At 40.6% G+C, this 22,016-nt stretch overlaps 1 protein-coding gene across 10 annotated transcripts in view; it reads right to left on the reverse strand.

Moving 5' to 3' along the window:
* Positions 1-17,392, reverse strand: part of CASP8AP2 (caspase 8 associated protein 2) — a 35,442-nt gene extending 18,050 nt beyond the window's left edge. For 3 of the 10 annotated variants that reach the window (XM_055535477.1, XM_055535476.1, XM_055535475.1), the window contains exons 1-2: positions 16,971-17,225; positions 2,440-2,530 (exon numbers count right to left, since the gene is read on the reverse strand). In XM_055535477.1, coding sequence (XP_055391452.1) covers positions 2,440-2,530; positions 16,971-17,054 — 175 coding nt within the window. In that variant the 5' untranslated portion in view covers positions 17,055-17,225. The other 7 variants (XM_055535481.1, XM_055535478.1, XM_055535482.1 and 4 more) reach the window with 6 other exon arrangements.
* Between the last annotated feature and the right edge of the window lie 4,624 nt (positions 17,393-22,016).

The following is a 22,016-nucleotide window of genomic DNA, read 5'->3' on the forward strand; positions in this document are numbered from 1 at the left end:
GCACAGTGTTAAAGTCACTGGCATAGGTAAAATGCTCCTTGCATGTTTTTATTCTTGCAAGTTTTCTATAAGTCTGAAACTACGGATATAATAAAAGACAAGTACAAAAATGTTATAGGAATAAAAATGTTTGTGAAATTATGTTAACTAGTAAAAATAAAAATGTACACTGTATATGTGACTATCAAACAATGTATGCATGTGGACAAAAACTTGAGAGAGCAATATACAGAAATGAAAACAGCTATTTCCAGCAAATGAGAATAACAAAACAGTTTTGTCCTTCAAAATAAGAGTTACAGTTGTGATACTTATGAATCTAAATCAAAAGTAAAGGTGGTCATTATATTATACTTTTCATTTTTTAATTGGTTTAGAATTTTTCAAAGAAAAAATATTGTAAGACAAATATATAGCAGCATAACAATTCGAAAAAACATCAGCAAAAATAATTAAATGACACCAAAAAACAAATAATGCTATCCAGAGTGGTTATGACAGCCATATTCCATGTGAATCTATTCATGTCTATGGATATTATTTTTTAAAACATATTTTTCCTCATAGTTCAGTTGGTAAAGAATCTGCCTGGAATGAGACTTGGGGTCGATCCCTGTGGCAGGAAGATCTCCTGGAGAAGGAAATGGCAAACCACTCCAGTATTCTTGCCCAGAGAATCCGATGGACAGAGGAGTCTGGCAGGCTACAGTCCATGGGGTCCAAGAGTCGGACATGATTTAGTGACTAAATCACCATCAAGCAAAAATGGAATTCTACTAGACATGTTTTACAACTGCCCTTTTCATTCTATAGCATTCATAATTCTGATCAATAAATATACAACTATATCCTCAAAAAATTTAATGAGATTGTCATAGCATAATTATAATTAAGACCAAAGAACTAAAATGTTATGTCAGGATTTGGAAGTTTAAAATCTGTATATTACTAAAAATATTTCCATTTTATGAGCTTATTTTACTATTAGGTCTTTGCTATCTCTTTCAAACTAATCATCTATTTGTGACTGTTAATTCTTCCCAAAACAACAATAAGCAAGTACCACTCCATTTACTGGAAATATCAATTTCAAGAGTAACAAGTATCTATCATATATATATATATATATATGATAAGTATATATATGGTATATGTATGTGTGTGTATATATATAAACACATACACATACACATTATCAGTGAAAGCACCAAGTCCTAACCATTGGACCACCAGGGAATTCCCCTTGTTCATTGTTCAGTCACTCAGTCATGCCCAACTCTCTGTGACCCCATGGACTGCAGCACACCAGGCCTCCCTGTCCTTCACTGTTTCCCAGAGTTTGCTCAAACTCATGTCTATTGAGTTGATAATGCCATTCCAACCATCTCATCCTGTCACCCACTTCTCCTCCTGCCCTTAATCTTTCCCAGCATCAGGGTCTTTTCCAATGAGTTGGCTCTTTGCATCAGGTGACCAAAGTATTGGCACTTCAGGATCAAGTCCTTCCAAAGAATATTCAGGGTTGATTTTCTGTAGGATTGACTAGTTTTATCTCCTTGTTGTCCAAGGGACTCTCAAGAGTCTTCTAAAGCACCACAGTTTGAAAGCATCAATTTTCAGCCCTCAGCCTTCTTTATGGTCCAACTTTCACATCTGTACATGACTACTGGAAAAACCACAGCTTTGACTATATGGACCTTGGTTGGCAAAGTGATATCTCTGCTTTTTAATATACTATCTAGGTTTGTCAGGCTTCCCAGGTGGCTTAATGGTAAAGAATCCGCCTGCAACACAGGACAACCAGGAGCTATGTGGGTACGATCCCTGGGTCGGGAAGATCACTGGGAGGAGGAAATGGCAACCCACTCTAATATTCTTGTCTGGAGAATCCCATGGACAGAAGAGCCTGGTGGGCTACAGTCCATGGTGGTGCAAAAAGTTGAATACAACTGAAGCAACTTAACACGTACGCATGTCTAGATTTGTCATAGCTTTTCTTCCAAGAAACAAGTGTCTTAATTTCATGGTCACTATCCACAATGATTTTGGCCCCCCAAAATAAAGTCTGTCACTATTTCCATTTTTTCTCCATCTGTTTGCATGAAGTGATGGGACTGGATACCATGAGCTTCATTTTTGAGTGTTGAGTTTTAAGCCAGCATTTTTAATTATATTTTTTCCCTTATATTTTTTAATATGACAATAAAAAATCATTACTGCTTATACTGGCAAAGTTGTTAATTTTATTATATTTAAGAGGCCTGAAAGTATAAAATAAGAAAGTTCTCACTTACTAAGCACTTTCTATTTGCCAAGCACTTCATTGTATTCATTTACGTGTGAGGAGAAAAAGTTGATAATGACAGTGTTATCAATGAGAATAAATACATGACTTTATAATTAAATAAATTTAGAAAGACATTTAAAATGAGCTCTTACCAGAAAAGACATGAAATAAACTTGTTCCATCACCATTGTCATCATCTGCTGCCATGATCCTATTTCTTTCTGATAGTCGCCATCTAAGGTACTGAATAGAAATATTCTCCACCGTTAAAATCAACCTCACAATTCAGAGACTAAACTTAGCTTTAAGTTAAAAGATAACTTTCAAGTTTGGACACAATGACAGAGTTCACTCTGCTGTTGTTTTTTTTAATGTCTGGCATTTTCTAAAAGCTAAAACTATAAAACAAAAAATCTTAAATTTGCTGATATGATTAACCCATATCACAAAGTAAATGATGCCAATTTTATAAAGTAGACCAAAATGTAAATTAACTTTTATACTAAAATAAGCCAACTATCATACTAAGTAAGTACAAATGAATGGTGAGTTCTGTGAGTCTTCTTAACAAATCATCAAACCTGGGGGGTAATCTTAGATATACATGAGACTCTAGACATACATGTTTTTACCAACAAGGGAGTAAGATGGGCCAAACTGCAAAGACTTTGATACTACACTAGATTGGTAAAGGTGTGGGAAAAAAGTGACATATATACTCTCATGGGCTTCCCAGGTGGCTCTGTGGTAGAGTCTGCTTGCCAAAATAGGAGACATGCGTTTGATAACTGGGTCGAGAAGATCCCCTGGAGAAGGAAATGGCAACCCACTCCTAGATTCTTGCCTGAGAAATCCCATGGACAGAGGAGCCTGGCAGGCTACAGTCCATGGGGTTGCAAAACAATCAGTATGACTTAGCAACTAAACAATACTCACATATACTCTCATACATAGAGCGTATGCTGGTACAAACTCTAAGGAGGTAATCTGGCAACAGCTATCAAGTTTTTAAAAGCAATTTAAACAATTTCATGTCTAGTAATTTGCTCTACAGATATATCAAGCACATGATTACAAAAATGTATATACAGGAATATTCGATATAGCACGAGACTGGAAGCAACATAAGAATCCAAAGCAGTTTAAAAAACATCTTGACTTATCTGACATTCACTAACTTATCTGACTCACAGAAAACTAGTCAATCTAATCACACTACGACCACAGCCTTGTCTAACTCAATGAAACTAAGTCACGCCCATGGGGCCACCCAAGACGGGCGGGTCATCGTGGAGAGGTCTGACAGAATGTGGTCCACTGGAGAAGGGAATGGCAAACCACTTCAGTATTCTTGCCTTGAGAACCCCATGAACAGTATGAAAAGGAAAAATGATAGGATACTGAAAGAGGAACTCCCCAGGTCAGTAGGTGCCCAAAATGCTACTGGAGATCAGTGGAGAAATAACTCCAGAAATAATGAAGGGATGGAGCCAAAGCAAAAACAATACCCAGCTGTGGATGTGACTGGTGATAGAAGCAAGGTCCGATGCTGTAAAGAGCAATATTGCATAGGAACCTGGAATGTCAGGTCCATGAATCAAGGCAAATTGGAAGTGGTCAAACAAGAGATGGCAAGAGTGAACATCGACATTCTAGCAATCAGCGAACTAAAGTGGACTGGAATAGGTGAATTTAACTCAGATGACCATTATATCTACTACTGTGAGCAGGAATCCCTCAGAAGAAATGGAGTAGCCATCATGTTCAACAAAAGAGTTCGAAATGCAGTACTTGGATGCAATCTCAAAAACGAATGATCTCTGTTCGGTTCCAAGGCAAACCATTCAATATCACAGTAATCCAAGTCTATGCCCCAACCAGTAATGCTGAAGAAGCCAACGGTTCTATGAAGACCTACAAGACCTTTTAGAACTAACACCCAAAAAAGATGTCCTTTTCATTATAGGGGACTGGAATGCAAAAGTAGGAAGTCAAGAAACTCCTGGAGTAACAGGCAAATTTGGCCTTGGAATATGGAATGAAGCAGGGCAAAGACTAATAGAGTTTTGCCAAGAAAATGCACTGGTCATAACAAACACCCTCTTCCAACAACACAAGAGAAGACTCTACACATGGACATCACCAGATGATCAACACCAAAATCAGATTGATTATATTCTTTGCAGCCAAAGATGGAGAAGCTCTATACAGTCAACAAAAACAAGACCAGGAGCTTACTGTGGCTCAGATCATGAACTCCTTATTGCCAAATTCAGACTGAAATTGAAGAAAGTAGGGAAAACCACTAGACCATTCAGGTATGACCTAAATCAAATCCCTTATGATTATACAGTGGAAGTGAGAAATAGATTTAAGCGACTAGATCTGATAGAGTGCCTGATGAACTATGGACTGAGGTTCGTGACATTGTACAGGAGACAGGGATCAAGACCATCCCCATGGAAAAGAAAGGCAAAAAAGCAAAATGGCTGTCTGAGAAGGCCTTACAAATAGCTATGAAAAGAAGAGAAGTGAAAAGCAAAGGAGAAAAGGAAAGATATAAGCATCTGAATGCAGAGTTCCAAAGAATAGCAAGGAGAGATAAGAAAGCCTTCCTCAGCGATCAATAGAAAGAAACAGAGGAAAACAACAGAATGGGAAAGACTAGAGATCTCTTCAAGAAAATTAGAGATACCAAGGGAACATTTCATGCAAAGATGGGCTCAATAAAGGACAGAAATGGTATGGACCTAACAGAAGCAGAAGATATTAAGAAGAGGTGGCAAGAATACACAGAAGAACTGTACAAAAAAGATCTTCACGTCCCAGATAATCACGATGGTATGATCACTCACCTAGAGCCAGACAACCTGGAATGTGAAGTCAAGTGGGCCTTGGAAAGCATCACTACGAACAAAACTAGTGGAGGTGATGGAATTCCAGTTCAGCTAGTTCAAATCCTGAAAGATGATGCTGTGAAAGTGCTGCATTCAATATGCCAGCAAATTTGGAAAACTCAGCAGTGGCCACAGGACTGGAAAAGGTCAGTTTTCATTCCAATCCCAAAGAAAGGCAACGCCAAAGAATGCTCAAACTACTGCACAATTGCACTCATCTCACACACTAGTAAAGTAATGCTCAAAATTCTCTACGCCAGGCTTCAACAGTACATGAACTGTGAACTTCCAGATATTCAAGCTGGTTTTAGAAAAGGCTGAGGAACAAGAGATCAAATTGCCAACATCCGCTGGCTCATCAAAAAAGCAGGAGAGTTCCACCAAAACATCTATTTCTGCTTTATTGACTATGCTAAAGCCTTTGATTGTGTGGATCACAAGAAACTGTGGAAACTTCTGAAAGAGATGGGAATACCAGACCACCTGACCTGCCTCTTGAGAAATTTGTATGCAGGTCAGGAAGCAACAGTTAGAACTGGACATGGAACAACAGACTGGTTCCAAATAGGAAAAGGAGTACGTCAAGAATGTATATTGTCACCCTGCTTATTTAACTTATATGCAGAGTACATCATGAGAAACGCTGGGCTGGAAGAAGCACAAGCTAAAATCAAGAGTGCCAGGAGAAATATCAATAACCTCAGATATGCAGATGACACTGCCTTTATGGCAGAAAGTGAAGAGGAACTAAAAAGCCTCTTGATGAAGGTGAAAGAGGAGAGTGAAAAAGTTGGCTTAAAGCTCAACATTCAGAAAACGAAGATCATGGCATCTGGTCCCATCACTTCATGGCAAATAGATGGGGAAACAGTGGAAACAGTGTCAGACTTTATTTTGGGGGGGCTCCAAAATCACTGCAGATGGTGACTGCAGCCATGAAATTAAAAGACGCTTACTCCTTGGAAGAAAAGTTATGACCAACCTAGATAGCATATTGAAAAGCAGAGACATTACTTTGCCAACAAAGGTCCATCTAGTCAAGGTTATGGTTTTTCAAGTGGTCATGTATGGATGTGAGAGTTGGACTGTGAAGAAAGCTCAGCGCCGAAGAATTGATGCTTTTGAACTGTGGTGTTGGAGAAGACTCTTGAGTCCCTTGGACTGCAAGGAGATCCAACCAGTCCATTCTGAAGGAGATCAGCCCTGGGATTTCTTTGGAGGAAATTATGCTAAAGCTGAAACTCCAGTACTTTGGCCACCTCATGTGAAGAGTTGACTCATTGGAAAAGACTCTGATGATGGGAGGGATTGGGGGCAGGAGGAGAAGGGGACGACAGAGGATGAGATGGCTGGATGGTATCACTGACTCGATGGACGTGAGTCTGAGTGAACTCTGGGAGTTGGTGATGGACAGGGAGGCCCGGCGTGCTGGGATTCATGGGGTCGCAAAGAGTCGGACACGACTGAGTGACTGAACTGAACTGATCTGACACTCTCCATTCTGCCTGTAAGATATATGAATGTTGCCCACAGTCAATAAACTATGGCCACTGTGGCTATTTGGGGTTATTAAGGGTATCTGTGCCTGCATACCTCTGCTCTCATCAACTGAGAGAACCTACCAACAACCAGGTACATCTATTATCAAATCCAATTATGTTTATCTCCTTATTTTTCTAAGTAAAACTATGATTGTTGTTGTTTTAGTCACTAAGTCATGTCCGACTCTTTTCGACCCCATGGACTATAACCTAACAGCCTCCTCTGTCCATGGAACTTCCCAGGGAAGAATACTGGAGCGGGATTACTAGTCAGCTATTTACCAGGGAAAACTAGACTGAATGTTCTAGAAAGTCTAAAAGGTGAGAAGCAAGACACTTACATTTGATGTCAAGTCAAGTAAGGGTGACATAATCCAAAATACTGGAAGAGAAAATCTAGTCTGTACTCAGGTGGACTCAGAAGTATAGAATTTGTTACTCAAATGAAAAATTCCAAGTAACATCTTCTTGGTGTGCAAGGAAGTCAGAGATCTACTCACTGGATGTATACTCAAAGGAAAGGTCATGATTCTACCACAAGAGATATAATTTATATATTATGCCTTTAGATAAAATCAAGGTATACATATATGTTTAATCAACTCTGTTATACCCTGCACAATAATTACAAAAGGCAAAAATGGCATAATCACATTTGGCAAGTAACGCAACTAACTCTTGGTAAAGCAGCACACAACTGATGGAGAAGAAACTCACAGGTTTCCTGGCAGTAACCTACTACTAGCTGCAAACTGAAGGCAGCATCACTCAATGGCTTTTTCCCCCCACAAAATGGTGACCAATTAATCTGATGACTTGGTTAAACAGATCAAACAGATCAAAGCCTTCACTGCATATCATTTCACAGTTTCAGTTTTTACTATTGGCAGTTATTACTCTAAAAAGAAAAAAAAAAGATTCTGCTTGTCTTGGTTATTTAAAATTGGCAAATACAAGAGATCCAAAAAATCCTGAGTTTTTGCCCCTCACCTGTCTTAAACTTTTCTCCAATTGTTTATGGGATCACTGTCTGCAAACCTTACTTTCTAGGCCCCTACCACCAAATAAAATATATACATTTAAATTACTTTTAAAATTTAAGAGAAAAGTGATTGCTCATTTATTAGTCACAATAGATGTAGCACCAAGAGATCTTCAAAATTGTCTGAGAATTATTTATATATATGTATATACACATAAAGTTAAAGGAACTGTGGGAATTACGATGCCTCTTTATTCCCTATCTACCCTTGTGTGATAATGGAGGTAGGCCTTGAAAATATTTCTCCTTTGCTAACTAGCCCTATGTACAGTTTTGTCAGTAGAGAGTGCTGAAGGGAGGCTGGAAAGGAAGGGGGTTTCTCTTCCTACTTTCAGTGTGTCTAGCTGGCCAGGTTCCTGCAGAGCCAGCATTCCCCAGCATTCAGTACCTACAGTACACAGCTTCTCCAGCACTAGGTTTCTGCAAGGGCACAATTTTTCTACACGCTTGCCTCCTATACATAAGGTGCTATTACAATGGACTCCTGCAGGACATAGCTTTCTCCTGCTAGGCTTCTGGAGAGGGCAGCTTCTCCAACTCCTGGATCCCACAGCACCCAACAGCATCTAGGGGCTTCCCTGTGCACCTCCTCTGCTAGGTCCAAAGCACTGTCACCAGCAAGGCACTTAGCAATTTCTCCACCATTCGATTAGCCTGGGCCACACTCTTTCCAATGATGGGGAGATGGGTCTTCTCTGGATGATCTATCTCAACCCTAAAGGTAGTGGCTGATCCTGTAATCTGCTACTCCTTGTTTCTTAGGGTTATCCTTAACTCTTTACTAACCAATTCCCAGTTATTCCAACTTGCTGTTAACAATTCTAATACGCTTTCTCTTTTAAAGCTACCATGTGGCTTTTGTCTGATACTTGTAGGCAATCACAACAGAGGTTTTAACACACTCTGCTAATCAAGCAGTTAAAAGAGATTTAAAGATACAGCTCTGAACACAAAATTGACAGATCTGATCTGATGATTTTTATATTACTTACACTAAATTACTACACTTGTATTACTTCCAAGCACATTTATAAAAATGGACAACATATTATAACAGTGAATTTCAACAAATTTCAAACATGCTTTTATTAATAAAGTTTGACATTAACAGTGCATTTTCAAATTTCCCAATTACTTTCAAAAACCACAAACATAGGGCAAATAACAAATATTAATGGAAATTGGGAAATACACAGAACTAACTAACAATGAATATACTACAAAACATTTGTGGGGTACAATGAAAATAGTACTTTTAGAGGAAAAGTTATAGCATGAAATAAATTTATAGGAAAAGAATACAAAATATTAATTAGGTCATCCAACTCAACAAAAAGAACAAAGTAAACGGAAAGAAACACATAAAAAACATAAATTAATGAAAAGAAACAACGCTCTAAAGATGAATAAAAATAAATACTAGCTTTTTAAAGGGACAAATCAAATAGACATACACCTGGCAAAACTAATAAAGAAAAAGAACGAACAAACATTAGGAATAGAGAAGGAGTATGGCCTCACAAGGGCTTCCCCAGTGGTTTGGCAGTAAAGAACATGCCTGTCAATGTAGGAGCTGCAGGAGACTCAGGTTCGATCCCTGGGTCAGGAAGACCCCCTGGAGAAGGAAACGGCAACTCACTCCAGTATCCCTGCCAGGAAAATCCCATGGACAGAGGAGCCTGGCGGGCTACAGTCCATGGGGTCCCAAAGAGTTGGCCACAACAGAGCGACTGAGCACACATGCACACAGTCTCACACACAGCAGAGATTAAGTTATTAACAAAATGTATTTGAAAGTTCAATCAAACAGATGGCTTTTTAGAAAAATGTAACTTGTCAAAACTGACTAAAGAAGAAACAGAAAATATGACACATTTTTAAATAATTCAATACAGTAGTTAATCTAGGATGATTAAATAATGATTAAATAGTTCAATACAATAATCTACTCATAAAGAAAATTGTAATTCTATCATACCTTCAAAGAAGAGAGAAAATCTATTCCAGACAACAAATGGGGGGGAAAGGGCTAAGAGACAAGATTTATAAGGTTAGTACAGTCTAGACATCAAAACTGGGCAAAGACGGGACAAAATAGGAAAATTACAAGACAGGAAAACTATAGGTCAATCTTTCCTATGAACATAGAAACAGTGTTTTAAAAGTATTAGCCAACTGCATCCAGCAAGACATTAAACAAAAAACAAAAACAAAAGTACATTAAGGACAAGTAAGATTTATCCCCCCAAATGGAAGATGGTATAGCATTAAAATTTCAATTAGTATAAGCACTGTCTGCTAGTTGATGAAGTTGCTTCCCACCAGGGTATAAATTAACAGTTCCGATCTGTTATATATGTATATTGGAATTGAATGATTTAATCAATGGGTGGTAGTGAGAGCCAGGTTTCTTGCTACTGAAGCAGAATGTTACAGAAAAGCAAGAGAACATACTGAAAACGACCCCTGTGGTAACAGATTATAGCTGAAGACATCAGTAAGAACACACATTTAACTCAACATAGATACAGATAATCATATAGATATAGATATAGATATAGAAATAATTATAGGTACATGTATATACATGAGTTAGTAGACACACATGTATTGATATTTCTTTGCTCCACCAGCAAAGGAGCAATAAGCACACATAATATCCATACCTTGGATTCTAACACTCTTCTCCATTAACCTGGACCAGAGAATTCCCTGCAAACTTTCTTTTGCCATGTAAGGCAACATATTCATAGGTTCTTAAGATTAGAACATGGACATATTGGTGAATCCATTACTTGGCCTAACACACTGAGACTGATGTTTAAATTGCAGCTTGTTTTAATTAACTTAAGAGTTAAAGAGGGGGTTCCCTGGCGGTCCAGTGGTTAGGACTCCACACTTTCATCGCAGGGGGCACGGGGGCTCAATCCCTAGTTGGGGAACTAAGATCCCTCAAGCCGTGTAGCATGGCCAAGAAAAAAAAAAAAATTGGCCATATGTGGCTAGAGGTTGCTGTACTGGATAGCAGTTAGAGAGAATATGAGCAACCTGAAAGTAGACATCAAGTTTTAGAAATCTCTATATTCTCAGTACTTAATACATAAATATGAAAATAAAGGTGTGCTGAATAAACAAGGAAATCAACCAAAAGACCCTTAACCAAAATATATCTATATCCGTTAACTAAAGCTCATGGTTTATTCACTGGCTCTCACTCAAAAGACTACTTAGTCTTATTCATCATGAAAAGCTCACAGGAAGACTTCACAGAGCTGTAGTTACAATTTAATAACACATAACTAGTTCTAAATGCTATTGGGCCCTTGTAAAAATGTATCTGAATACTCTTCTAAGGTGACAAGCTCATGGACATCAGAGTCTTCTTTTCTACAACTGCAAAGCAAAGTCTGGATTCAACATTTGATGGGCAAACACAAAGAAGTTGGGATAGAGAGCAAGAGCGGCTACAAAAAACAGGGATACCAGATCAGACTCCTCTGCTGCTCCTTCAGTGCCTGAAAACTAGGAACTGTCTGTACTAAAATACAAACCAAGAGTCAGCAATAAGATGCTAAAGTTAATAAATACATTCCTGTAAGTCCAAGCTCACCAAGTCCAAAATCAAACCCAAAAAAATCTTTCCATCAACATCTGTCACCTCCTGATATCACTGTTTCTTTGAGTAGCATCCCTACTGATGCTTCTCCGTTTTTCTTTGTTCTTGCTAAAGAAATTTGTTTCATCCTCCACTATAGCTACCTAGTTATCTCCGCTCTCCAAACACATGCTACCCACAATGGTTGAGTTAGTTCTTCCAAAGCAATCCTGTTCATCTCATTTCCTGCTCAAAAACTTCGTATTACTTCCCAACACCTACTGAATAAAGTCAACACAGACACTGGCACCTACACTTCTGACCCTCTCACTCACTACCCCAAGCTTTCCAAAATCCCAAGGTTCAGTGAAACTGGACTCCTGCGTGCAAACACACTTCCTGACAACATCTATCAATAAGTTCACAAGCAAGCCTGGGTTTGAATATCCACAGAATAGAATGTGAGAACTGAGGTTTTAGAAAGTCTGGTGAAATACTTGGACTTCTTCACCCATAGAATGAGGGAACCACTAAAAGCTTTTAAGGCCAAGAAATATAATGATCAAATCTGCATTTCAAAGAAAAAATCTGCATTTCAGACATTCAACTCTAGCAAGAAGAGTATTGAAAATATTAGTAGCAAGGCAGATAGCAAAGGCTATTATAACATACGGAGACAATGAGGGGTGACTAAGTTATTAACAGTGGAAATAAAGATTAGAAGCAGACCTCAGAGATTTCAGTGACAGAATCAAAAAGATTTAAGGAAAAATGTATTCAAGTATCGGGGCTTCCCAGATGGAGCTAGTGGTAAAGATCCTCACCTGCCAATGCAGGAGACATAAGAGATGTAGAGTCAATCCTGGGTCAGGAAGATCCCCTGGAGTAGGAAATGGCAACCCACTCCAGTATTCTTGCCTGGAGAGTCCCATGGACAGAAGAGCCTGGAGGGCTACAGTCCCCAGGGTCGCACTGAGTCGGACACAACTGAAGCAACTTAGCACACAAGCACCTATTCAAGTACCCAATATCGCCCATTTCAAAACCACAGCCTGAGCTGTCTTTTCAAAATGCAAATATGATCATGTTCCCTCTGTTTAAAACTCTTCAGTGCTTCCAACTGATCCCAGGTTAGAAAACAAATTTGTCACAGTTCTGCTTACAAAGCCCTGAGTGAGCCAGCCTCTGCCCTCCTCTAAGTGTTGTGTGCTGTGTGCCCAGTCGCTTCAGCCATGTCTGACTCTGTGCGACCCTATGGACTGCATCCGGCCAGGCTCCCCTGTCCATAGGATTCCCCAGGCAAGAATACTGGGGTAGGTTGCCATTCCCTTCTCCAGGACATCTTTCTGACCCAGAGACCGAACCAGGGTCTCCTGCACTGCAGGCAGATTCTTTACCACTGAGCCACTGGGGAAGCTGCAGTGTTAGTCTGCACCATTCTCCCCCATTCTCCAGGAGTCTCTGGTCTGATCATAATGGCCTTCCTTCAGCTCCCAGAACACAGTCTGTTCCTACCACCACAGGGCCTCACCAGGGAGTACTCTTTTCTCACTGTCCTTCACTCAGTTCCTCTTGATACTGTGACTTAAGGGCTTTCCCAGTGGTTCAGCAGTAAAGAATCCACCTGCAATGCAAGAGATGCAGGAGACTCCTGACAGCCTACACTCCACGAGGTGGCAAAGAGTCAGACACGACTCAACCCACCCCAGGGATCGAACCTGGGTCTCCTGCATTGCAGGCAGATCTTCACTGTCGAAATCAACAGGGAAGCCCCTGTCAAATTTAACCAACTGTTAAATATTTTTATAACACTGTGTCCTTTCTCTACATGGCCTCTCTTCAGTTTATGATTACATTTTTGTGGGATTGCTAGAGAAATATCTGTCTCATCCACTAGACTATACGCTTCACCAAGACCAGGCCCTGGTCTGTTCTGTTTACCATTGTACCCCCAGCTCTCAGCATAGAGCCTGACAGGTTGGTAGGTAATAAAAAAAATACTTGCTGAAATAATCAAAATCCCAATTTGCAAAAGACAACTCTTCAGTTCCTAGCTTCAGTAACAAGGTAGTCATGCTTTTAACTGAAATGGAGAACCAAAAAAGACATGTTGAATTATCTGTAGGACATTCAGGACAAGATGTCTAAAAAGTATATAGCACAGAAGACAAGACATAATTGCTATTTAGAAACACTGGGCTGGAGGAAGCACAAACTGGAATCAAGATTGCTGGGAGAAATATCAATAACCTCAGATATGCAGATGACACCACCCTTATGGCAGAAAGTGAAGAACTAAGGAGCCTCTTGATGAAAGTGAGAGAGAGTGAAAAAGTTGGCTTAAAGCTCAACATTCAGAAAACTAAGATCATGGCATATGGACCCATCACTTAATAGCAAATAGATGGGGAAACACTGGAAACAGTAGCTGACTTTATTTTTGGGGGCTCCAAAATCACGGCAGATGGTGATTGCAGCCATGAAATTAAAAGACGCTTAACACTTGGAAGGAAAGTTATGACCAACCTAGACAGCATATTAAAAAGCAGAGACATTACTTTGTCAACAAAGGTCTGTCTAGTCAAGGCTATGGTTTTTCCAGTAGTCATGTATGGATGTGAGAGTTGGACTGTGAAGAAAGCTGAGCGCTGAAGAATTGATGCTTTTGAACCGTGGTGTTGAAGAAGACTCTTGAGAGTCCCTTGGACTGCAAGGAGATCCAACCAGTCCATTCTAGAGGAGATCAGCCCTGGGTGTTCATTGGAAGGACTGATGTTGAAGCTGAAACTCCAATACTTTGGCCACCTGATGCAAAGAGCTGACTCATTTGAAAAGACCCTGATACTGGGAAAGATTGAGGGCAGGAAGAGAAGGGGACGACAGAGGATGAGATGGTTGGATGACATCACCAACTCAATGGACATGGGTTTTTGGGTAGACTCAACCCAAGTCACAGTTGGTGGACAGGGAAGCCTGGCATGCTGCAGTTCATGGGGTCACAAAGAGTCGGACAAAACTGAACTGAACTGAACAATAGCCAAGATTAGAAACTATCCAAATGTCCATTGACAAGTGAGTGGATAAAAAAGATGTGGTATATATACACAATGGAATACTACTCGGCCATAAAAAAAGAATGAAATATTGCTATCTTCAGCACCATGGCTAGCCCAAGAGATTGTTATATTGAGTGAAGTAAGTCCCTGGTGGCTCAGACAGTAAAGTGTCTGCCTGCAATGTGGGAGACCCGGGTTCGTTTCCTGGGTCGCGAAGATCCCCTGGAGAAGGAAATGGCAATCCACTCCAGCACTCTTGCCTGGAAAATCCCACGGACGGAGGAGCCTGATAGGCTACAGTCCATGGGGTCGCAAAGAGTTGGACACGACTGAGCAACTTCACTTTCAAGTCAGAAAGAGTAAGACAAATACCATATGAGATCATTTACATGTGGAATCTAAAATATGACACAAATGAACTTATTCACAAAACAGAAATTCAGACACAGAAAACAAGTTTATAGTTATCAAAGGGGAAAAGGAGTGGGGGGAAGGGATAAATGAGGAATTTGGGTTAGCAGATACAAACTACTACATATGAAATAGATAAACCATAAGGTCCTATAGCACAGCAAACTATATTCAATATCCTGTAATGAACCATAATGAAAAATAACATGATAAAGAATATATAGAGTAAAAGAATATATAAAACTGAATCACTTTGCTGTATACCAGAAACTAACACAACATCGTAAAGCAACTATACTTCCTCAATTAAAAAGACATAACTGCCCTAGCTGAGATCACCCTTGAAGTTACAAAGACCAGTGATTCTCTTGAAAAGGAAGATAGGAAACAGAAGACGAGGAATTATGTATCAGTATCTCTTGGGAAGAAGGATTTTTCACATTTGCTCTCATCTTTCTCCAAATGATTCTCTCAATATAGAAAGAGAATTGTTTCTGATAGGAGAGTTGCACCAACGTGTAGAAGCCAACTTTTTAAAGTTGAGAACCATGATGATGAAAGAAAAGTGTTGCAAGCTCACTCATAATCTTTTGAGGAACAATCCCAATGAATTCAGATGTGAAGGCAAAGCAGATGAGAGAAGGATCACCTAGCCTTTTGTGATACGATGTCTTTAAGAGACAGTCTGAAGGAGGTTTCCTTTAAGGAAAAAAAAAAATCAAGGGAATGAAATAAACATTTGTAGAGAAAAACAAAAATATCTGTAGACAAAGAGTCAGGGGAGAGGGAAAGGGTATTTTTAGGCTCACAGCAAAGGCTTAATCTAATACAGCAAGATCCCTAAAATGATGTTAAGGGGCAAAGAGTAACAAACACCACATACTGTACCCTATGTGCCAGCCACTGACCTAAATGCTCTTAAATACATTATTGCTGCTGCTGCTAAGTCGCTTCAGTCCTGTCTGACTCTGTGCAACCCCATAGACGGCAGCTCACCAGGCTCCCCTACCCCTGGGATTCTCCACGCAAGAATACGAAGTGGGTTGCCATTTCTTTCTCCAATGCGTGAAAGTGAAGTCGCTCAGTCGTGTCCAACTCTTAGCGACCCCATGGACTGCGGCCCACCAGGCTCCTCCATCCATGGGATTTTCCAGGCAAGAGTGCTGGAATGGGGTGCCATTGCCTTCTCCGAAGGAAAATAGCTAGGGAGATGTAAAAGATAAGGATGTTTCGGGACTTCCCAGGTGATCCAGTAGCTCAGACTCCATGCTTCCAATGCAGGAGGCTTGGGTTCAATCCCTGGTCAGGGAACTGGATCCCACATGCCACAACGAAGAAGTCACATACTGCAGCTAAAGATCCTGCACACCGCAACCAGTGCCAGACATCCTGGAGCGCAAAGTCAAGTGGGCCTTAAGAAGGATCGTCCTATGAGGTACAGACTATTATTTTCCCCAATTTACAGATGCAGAAATAGATAAGAGAAACTTGCCTCAAGGTCCAACAGCTGGTAAAGGGAGACCTGGGATTAGAACTCAGCTGTCTCTAAAGCCAGATGACAAAAAGAATATTCATTAGAGAGAAGAATATAAAAAATTTTTTTAAATGGGTGATCTCTTGCAAAATTGCAAGAAACGCTGTAACTAATTGGGGTAAGGGGATTCTTCCCCTGAAGGCCTCCGTCCACCCTCCAATCAAAAGAGCCCTGAGTGAGATGGGGGAGGAGCCTTGAAGACAGACAAGGTTTGGAGCTGGAGCTGTAAAGTATGGGAAAGAAAAGGGAAGAATCAGAATCAATGGCAAGTTGATGTCTGAAGCGCAAATCCTGAGACTCTACGAATTATACATTCACATCTGATTTAGGGTTTACTCTGTGTTAGGAAAAGATTCTCATACCTGTAGAGATTAAGGTAAACAACTTCTCTGGGTATAACAGTGGCCGAAACAAACTACATCCAATGATCACCAGACACAGGAAAGACCCATTCCTCCAGAGAATCGCATCCGAACGAGTACATTCCAAGGAGAGATAGGTTTTGGTGGGGGGGAGGGGAAGGAAGAATGGTCGAAAGGACAATTCCAAGGAGAGATAGGTTTTGGAGGGGAGGGGCAGGAAGAGTGGTCGAAAGGACAATTCCTACCTGCGCTAGTCCTCGCCCCCGCCCCTTCCCGAATTCTCTCGAAGGACCACAGAGGGATCTGGAGTGAAAACCCAGAAGCTGCATCCGAGGAACGCGGCTTCCTGAGGGCCCCGGACATTAGACGCACGCCAACCCCCACCGATTCCGCTGCTCCCTTCAACTCCCTGGCTCTGCGGACGCAGTGAGCCTCCGCTAAAGGGACTTCCGCGCCATGCAAACTCTTCCCAGAAGCTCCGCGCAGACCGGACCCGGACAAGAACTTACCCGCCCCGCCTGGCCCAAAGCAGCCTGGGATCCCCTCTGGACACTCTGGTCTCCCTGGCATCTCCACCAATACCAGCTCGCTATTAGCACCCGGAGGCGGGACTAAGTGTCCACGGCCAATCGGATCGGACGCAAAGCACGTCCTCGGCGCACATTAATAGTTCCCGCCTTTGGGAGGGATTAAAAAAAACAAGGTTGGCGCCAAACTCGCGTTTGAGGCAAAGGGGCGGGGCCTGCCCTGGCGGGGGAGAAGGGGCGGGGCTTCCATACGGAAGGGGCAGAACCTTGGCTGAGGTAGGGCGGGGTCTGGGAGCTCTTTAATGAACGGGAAAAATAATCGCTGAGAAGGCACTGTCATTTACTTAGTTCTTTGTTCTGTTAATTCGACGAATTTATTTAGTTTGTTCAATTAATTCGACTGATTGCCAACCGCGTGCTAAACAGGTGCTGGGCGCTGAAGTGATGACGACGAGTAAGCCCTGTTGTGCACTACCCTCAGATACCTGGCTGAAGGATTAACAGTTTACCCCGGGGAGTTGGTATCGAGGGGATACCAGTCAAGTGGGATGGGAGAGAGAGGAGTGCTTTTTAGAGTCAGGCTACCAGAATTATCTCTTAGAACTTGCGGGCATCAGAGGCACCTGTAGGATCTAACCCCCAGAGGCTGGCCCTGCGCCATTGACCGGTGGGGAAATACGCGCCATTGACCGGTGGGGAAATAAAGCCAGCTTCCGCTGCTACCTCATCTAGAGAGATGATCTTGATCCCGAGTCCTTTCCTCCTGCTTTTCCATTTTAACAACTTGCGAATAAAGTTTTTCAATAAGTCCTCATTTGGGTGAATATGTTTTGGAAGAATACTGGTTTCCTAGATTCTCCCCCAACCACCGTCGCTTCTGAAGAGAAGTTAGCCAGGTAGCTTTCCAGGTAGTGGAAACTGGGAGGGTAGAGGGTGTGCAATCATAAGGCATACGTCGTTGCTGGAGCATAAAGGGTGAGGTGAGGCTGGAGAGAGAGGCCTGGGTCAGACCTTGAAGCCCCATAAGAACTTGTTGAAGAGCTTGGAATTTACTTTTAAAGATGAGGCATAGGCGGGCCACCAAAGGTTTTTAAGCTTGGGGTGCTGGTGATCTGATTTACATTCAGTAAGCTCTGTTGGCCTTGAGAAGGATTTTGAGATGCTGTTGAAGTGATCCAGAGAAGATGAGGCAGATGGCAGGTAGCCTAGGGAATTGATTTTGGACTATTTAGGAGATGAAAGTGATAAAACATAGCAACTGATTGAATACTGGTTTTCAGCATGAGTACTTGATGGCAGTCATCAAAAAAAAATTATTGAGAACACAGCATGCTGCTGCTGCTGCTAAATTGCTTAGTCGTGTCCAACTCTGTGCGACCCCATAGACGGCAACCCACCAGGCTCCGCCATCCCTGAGATTCTCCAGGCAAGAACACTGGAGTAGGTTGCCATTTCCTTCTCCAATGCATGAAAGTGAAAAGTGAAAGGGAAGTCGCTCAGTCGCGACCCCATGGACTGCAACCCACCAGGCTCCTCCATCCATGCGATTCTCCAGGCAAGAGTTCTAGAGTGGGTTGCCATTGCCTTCTCTGGAGAACACAGCATATGTGCCTCAAAAATAAAGGTTTCCAGCAAAGTTATCTTCCAGAAAAGAATAACCTTATAATTTAAGCCTTACAAAGTCTCTCATTGTTACTGGTATTCTAGTAAATACTTTACATTGAATAGAAAGTAGTATTCGGTTTAAAAATATTTGCTTGGGGAATTCCCTGGTGGTCCAGTGGCTAGAACTCTGTGCTTTCACTGCTATGGCTTGAGTTTATTCCCTAGTCAGAGCGGGAACGAAGATCTTGCAACTAAGATTCTGCAAGCCCTGGCAAGGAAGGCGGGGTTGGGAGGTGGGAACTACCTGTAAAAATATTTGCTTCAAAAGTTTGCTTCAAAAGACCTCATTGCCAATTTGGTAAACTTACAGAAGCCCAATATTTTTCTTAGGGAAATGGAGTAGTGTAAAACAGTTACATCCTTTATGGAGTCTGAACTCACAATTGCAAATCTTGCTAAAGTAAAAGCAATTTCTGAAGAAGATGTTTATGTAACTAGGAGATACAGTATTAAGGGGGATAAAAGTACAATGAAAGAATTAGAAAAAGAATATACATATATTTTGCTTGTTTTCATATAGCAACACTTGAAGGATAAATTAGAACCTAATAAAAAAAGTACCATATGGAACCGGAAGCCACCATTTAAGTATTTTTACTTAAATAAAAAATTATTTCCACATAAAAATATTAAATGGTGGCTTCAGGTACCGTGTGGTACCTTTTTTTATTAGGTTCTAATTAATCCTTCAAGTGTTCCTATGCAAAAACAAGCAAAATATATGTATGGAAATATGCATGGTTTTTCTTCCTTTTTTAAAATTACAGTTTCATTGAGATATAATTCACATACCATATATTTTACCTATTTAAAGTGTTAGGTTTGCCTTTTTATAAACTTTTAAACTATTGAAGAGTTTCATATATTAAAAGATTGAGTTAAATCAGGAAGAAAAAACATTTAAATAGAAAATAAATCTAAATAATGAAACTGTGTAAACAAGAGAAATATAACCACATAGACAAAACAATTATTTCAAGTGACATATGACTACGGTGCTCTGACTGTATATCATGAGTGGGATATACTTCTAAGGACAAAAAGAACTGCAAAGAAATCTTATAACTCATGCAGTAGTTTTATTGTTAGTATTAATGTTGTAATTTTGAAACTATTTTTGTATCTTGTGGAATAAAGAAATATGTAATATTTTAATTTAGGAATTAAGATATTTATTGAAAGAGAAAAGAGATCCAAGATTAAAATCAAAAACATTAGGGGTGAAAACTTACATTATTTTACATGAATTGGAAATGTAAGCATGAGCTCATGATTTTTTAAAATACATATTCCTTATTTTTGTTCCTTAAAGGGTTTGGAAGCAATGATACCTTGATTGCAATATGTCACGAACACACCTAAGACTCAAAATCCTTGTAGTCTGAACAGGTCAGCACCTAAGGGCAGAGAGGAGGATGAAGAAGGAGAGGAGGGGGAATCTATCCAAAGGAACAAGTGCAAGATACTCAGTATCCTGAATGTGGGTAAGAGGCTAGGGTTAACATTTCCAGTGTTCGCATTATAAAAATTCTGTTACTCAAATAATTCAAATGAAAGTGCTCTAGAAAATTCTGTTATAAATCTCAAAAAGTGCATCAGTTGTGGTAAATAGAGATGACTGGAAATTATTTGCCACTCCTCCATTGAGAAATGAAGTCTGATTTCCAGTGCCTTGAATCTGGGCTGGCTTTAGCGACTTGCTTGACCATACGATGCAAGGACAGGGATGTTTTAGGACTTCTAAGACCTTGCAGTTTCTATCCAGGCTTCTTGGAGACCTCTCTCTTCTCAACCTCAAATGGTCATGTAAGCATTCCAGCTTAAAGTTCCAGCTGAGCTCAGCCTTCCAGCCATCCCTGCTAGGATATAAGATGTGTGAGTGAACTTATATTGGACCCACCAGATTAGGCCATTAACTAGCTCAATACAACTGAATGCCCTCAGTCAATAGCCCATGGAAGACAAGAATTGCCAGCAGAGCCCTGCTCAAATTCCTGAACCTCCCTATTATTAAGTATTGGTGGCGCTAGTCATTGGTAAAAAACCTGCCTTCCCATGCATGAGACATGAGTTCAATCCTTGGCTTGGGAAGATCTGCTGAAGGAGGGCATGCTTGGAGTATTCTTGCTTGGAGAATCCCATGGACAGAGGAGTCTGGCAGGCTACAGTCCATAGGGCTGCAAAGAGTCGGACACGACTGAAGTGACTTAGCACACACACACAAAAATAATTGGTGTTTTAAGTCAGTATAATTTAAGGTAATAATTTGTTACAAAGAATTAGACTACTGGAACAATTATGGCAACAACAGAACAAAACTGCAGAGTTTTATTAAAGTTGTTACATGAAATATGAGACTGGAAGGCCAGAAAAAGACTTTGATGAATTTAAATTAGAAATTGCTCCTATTTACAGCATATAGTTAAATTCCTTTCAGTATTTTAAATCCCACTTATAAATGTAATGCATTTCATCTGTTTTTTAAATGCTTCATACTTGTAGGACAAACACAAAACTGACAAGTAAAACATTCCTAAGGGTTACTGAGTTTAAGCTCATACTACTATGCCACATGACAGGCCAATAATCAAGAGACCAGTTGTTGGAGCAAGGCATAACAACTTAATTTGGAAAGCCAGCAAACAGAGAAGATGGTGAACTCATGCCCCAAAGAACCATCTTGCCTGAGTTAGAATTCAGGCTCCTTTTAAACTAAAAGGGGAGGAAGTAAAGTCAAACACTTCCTGGTTCCCATCAGCCTCTGTAGGGGATGTGTTCATTTCTTCCTCTCTATAGTCATTCAAAAGTAGGTGTGGTCAAGATGTTTCCTATGAGCTAAACAACAGTATCTTAGCTTAATACTCATTACCTGGAAGCAGGGTTCCCAGAGATGGACCATTATGTATAATTTAAACTTACAAGTAACATCTCTTTTATGATTAACTAATGGCACCCCACTTCAGTACTCTTGCCTGGAAAATCCCATGGACAGAGGAGCCTGGTAGGCTGCAGTCCATGGGGTTGCGAAGAGTCGGACACGACTGAGTGACTTCACTTTCACTTTTCACTTTCATGCATTGGAGAAGGAAATGGCAACCC

Source organism: Bubalus kerabau, chromosome 9 (genome assembly GCF_029407905.1).
Source record: "Bubalus kerabau isolate K-KA32 ecotype Philippines breed swamp buffalo chromosome 9, PCC_UOA_SB_1v2, whole genome shotgun sequence".
NCBI lineage: Eukaryota > Metazoa > Chordata > Mammalia > Artiodactyla > Bovidae > Bubalus > Bubalus kerabau.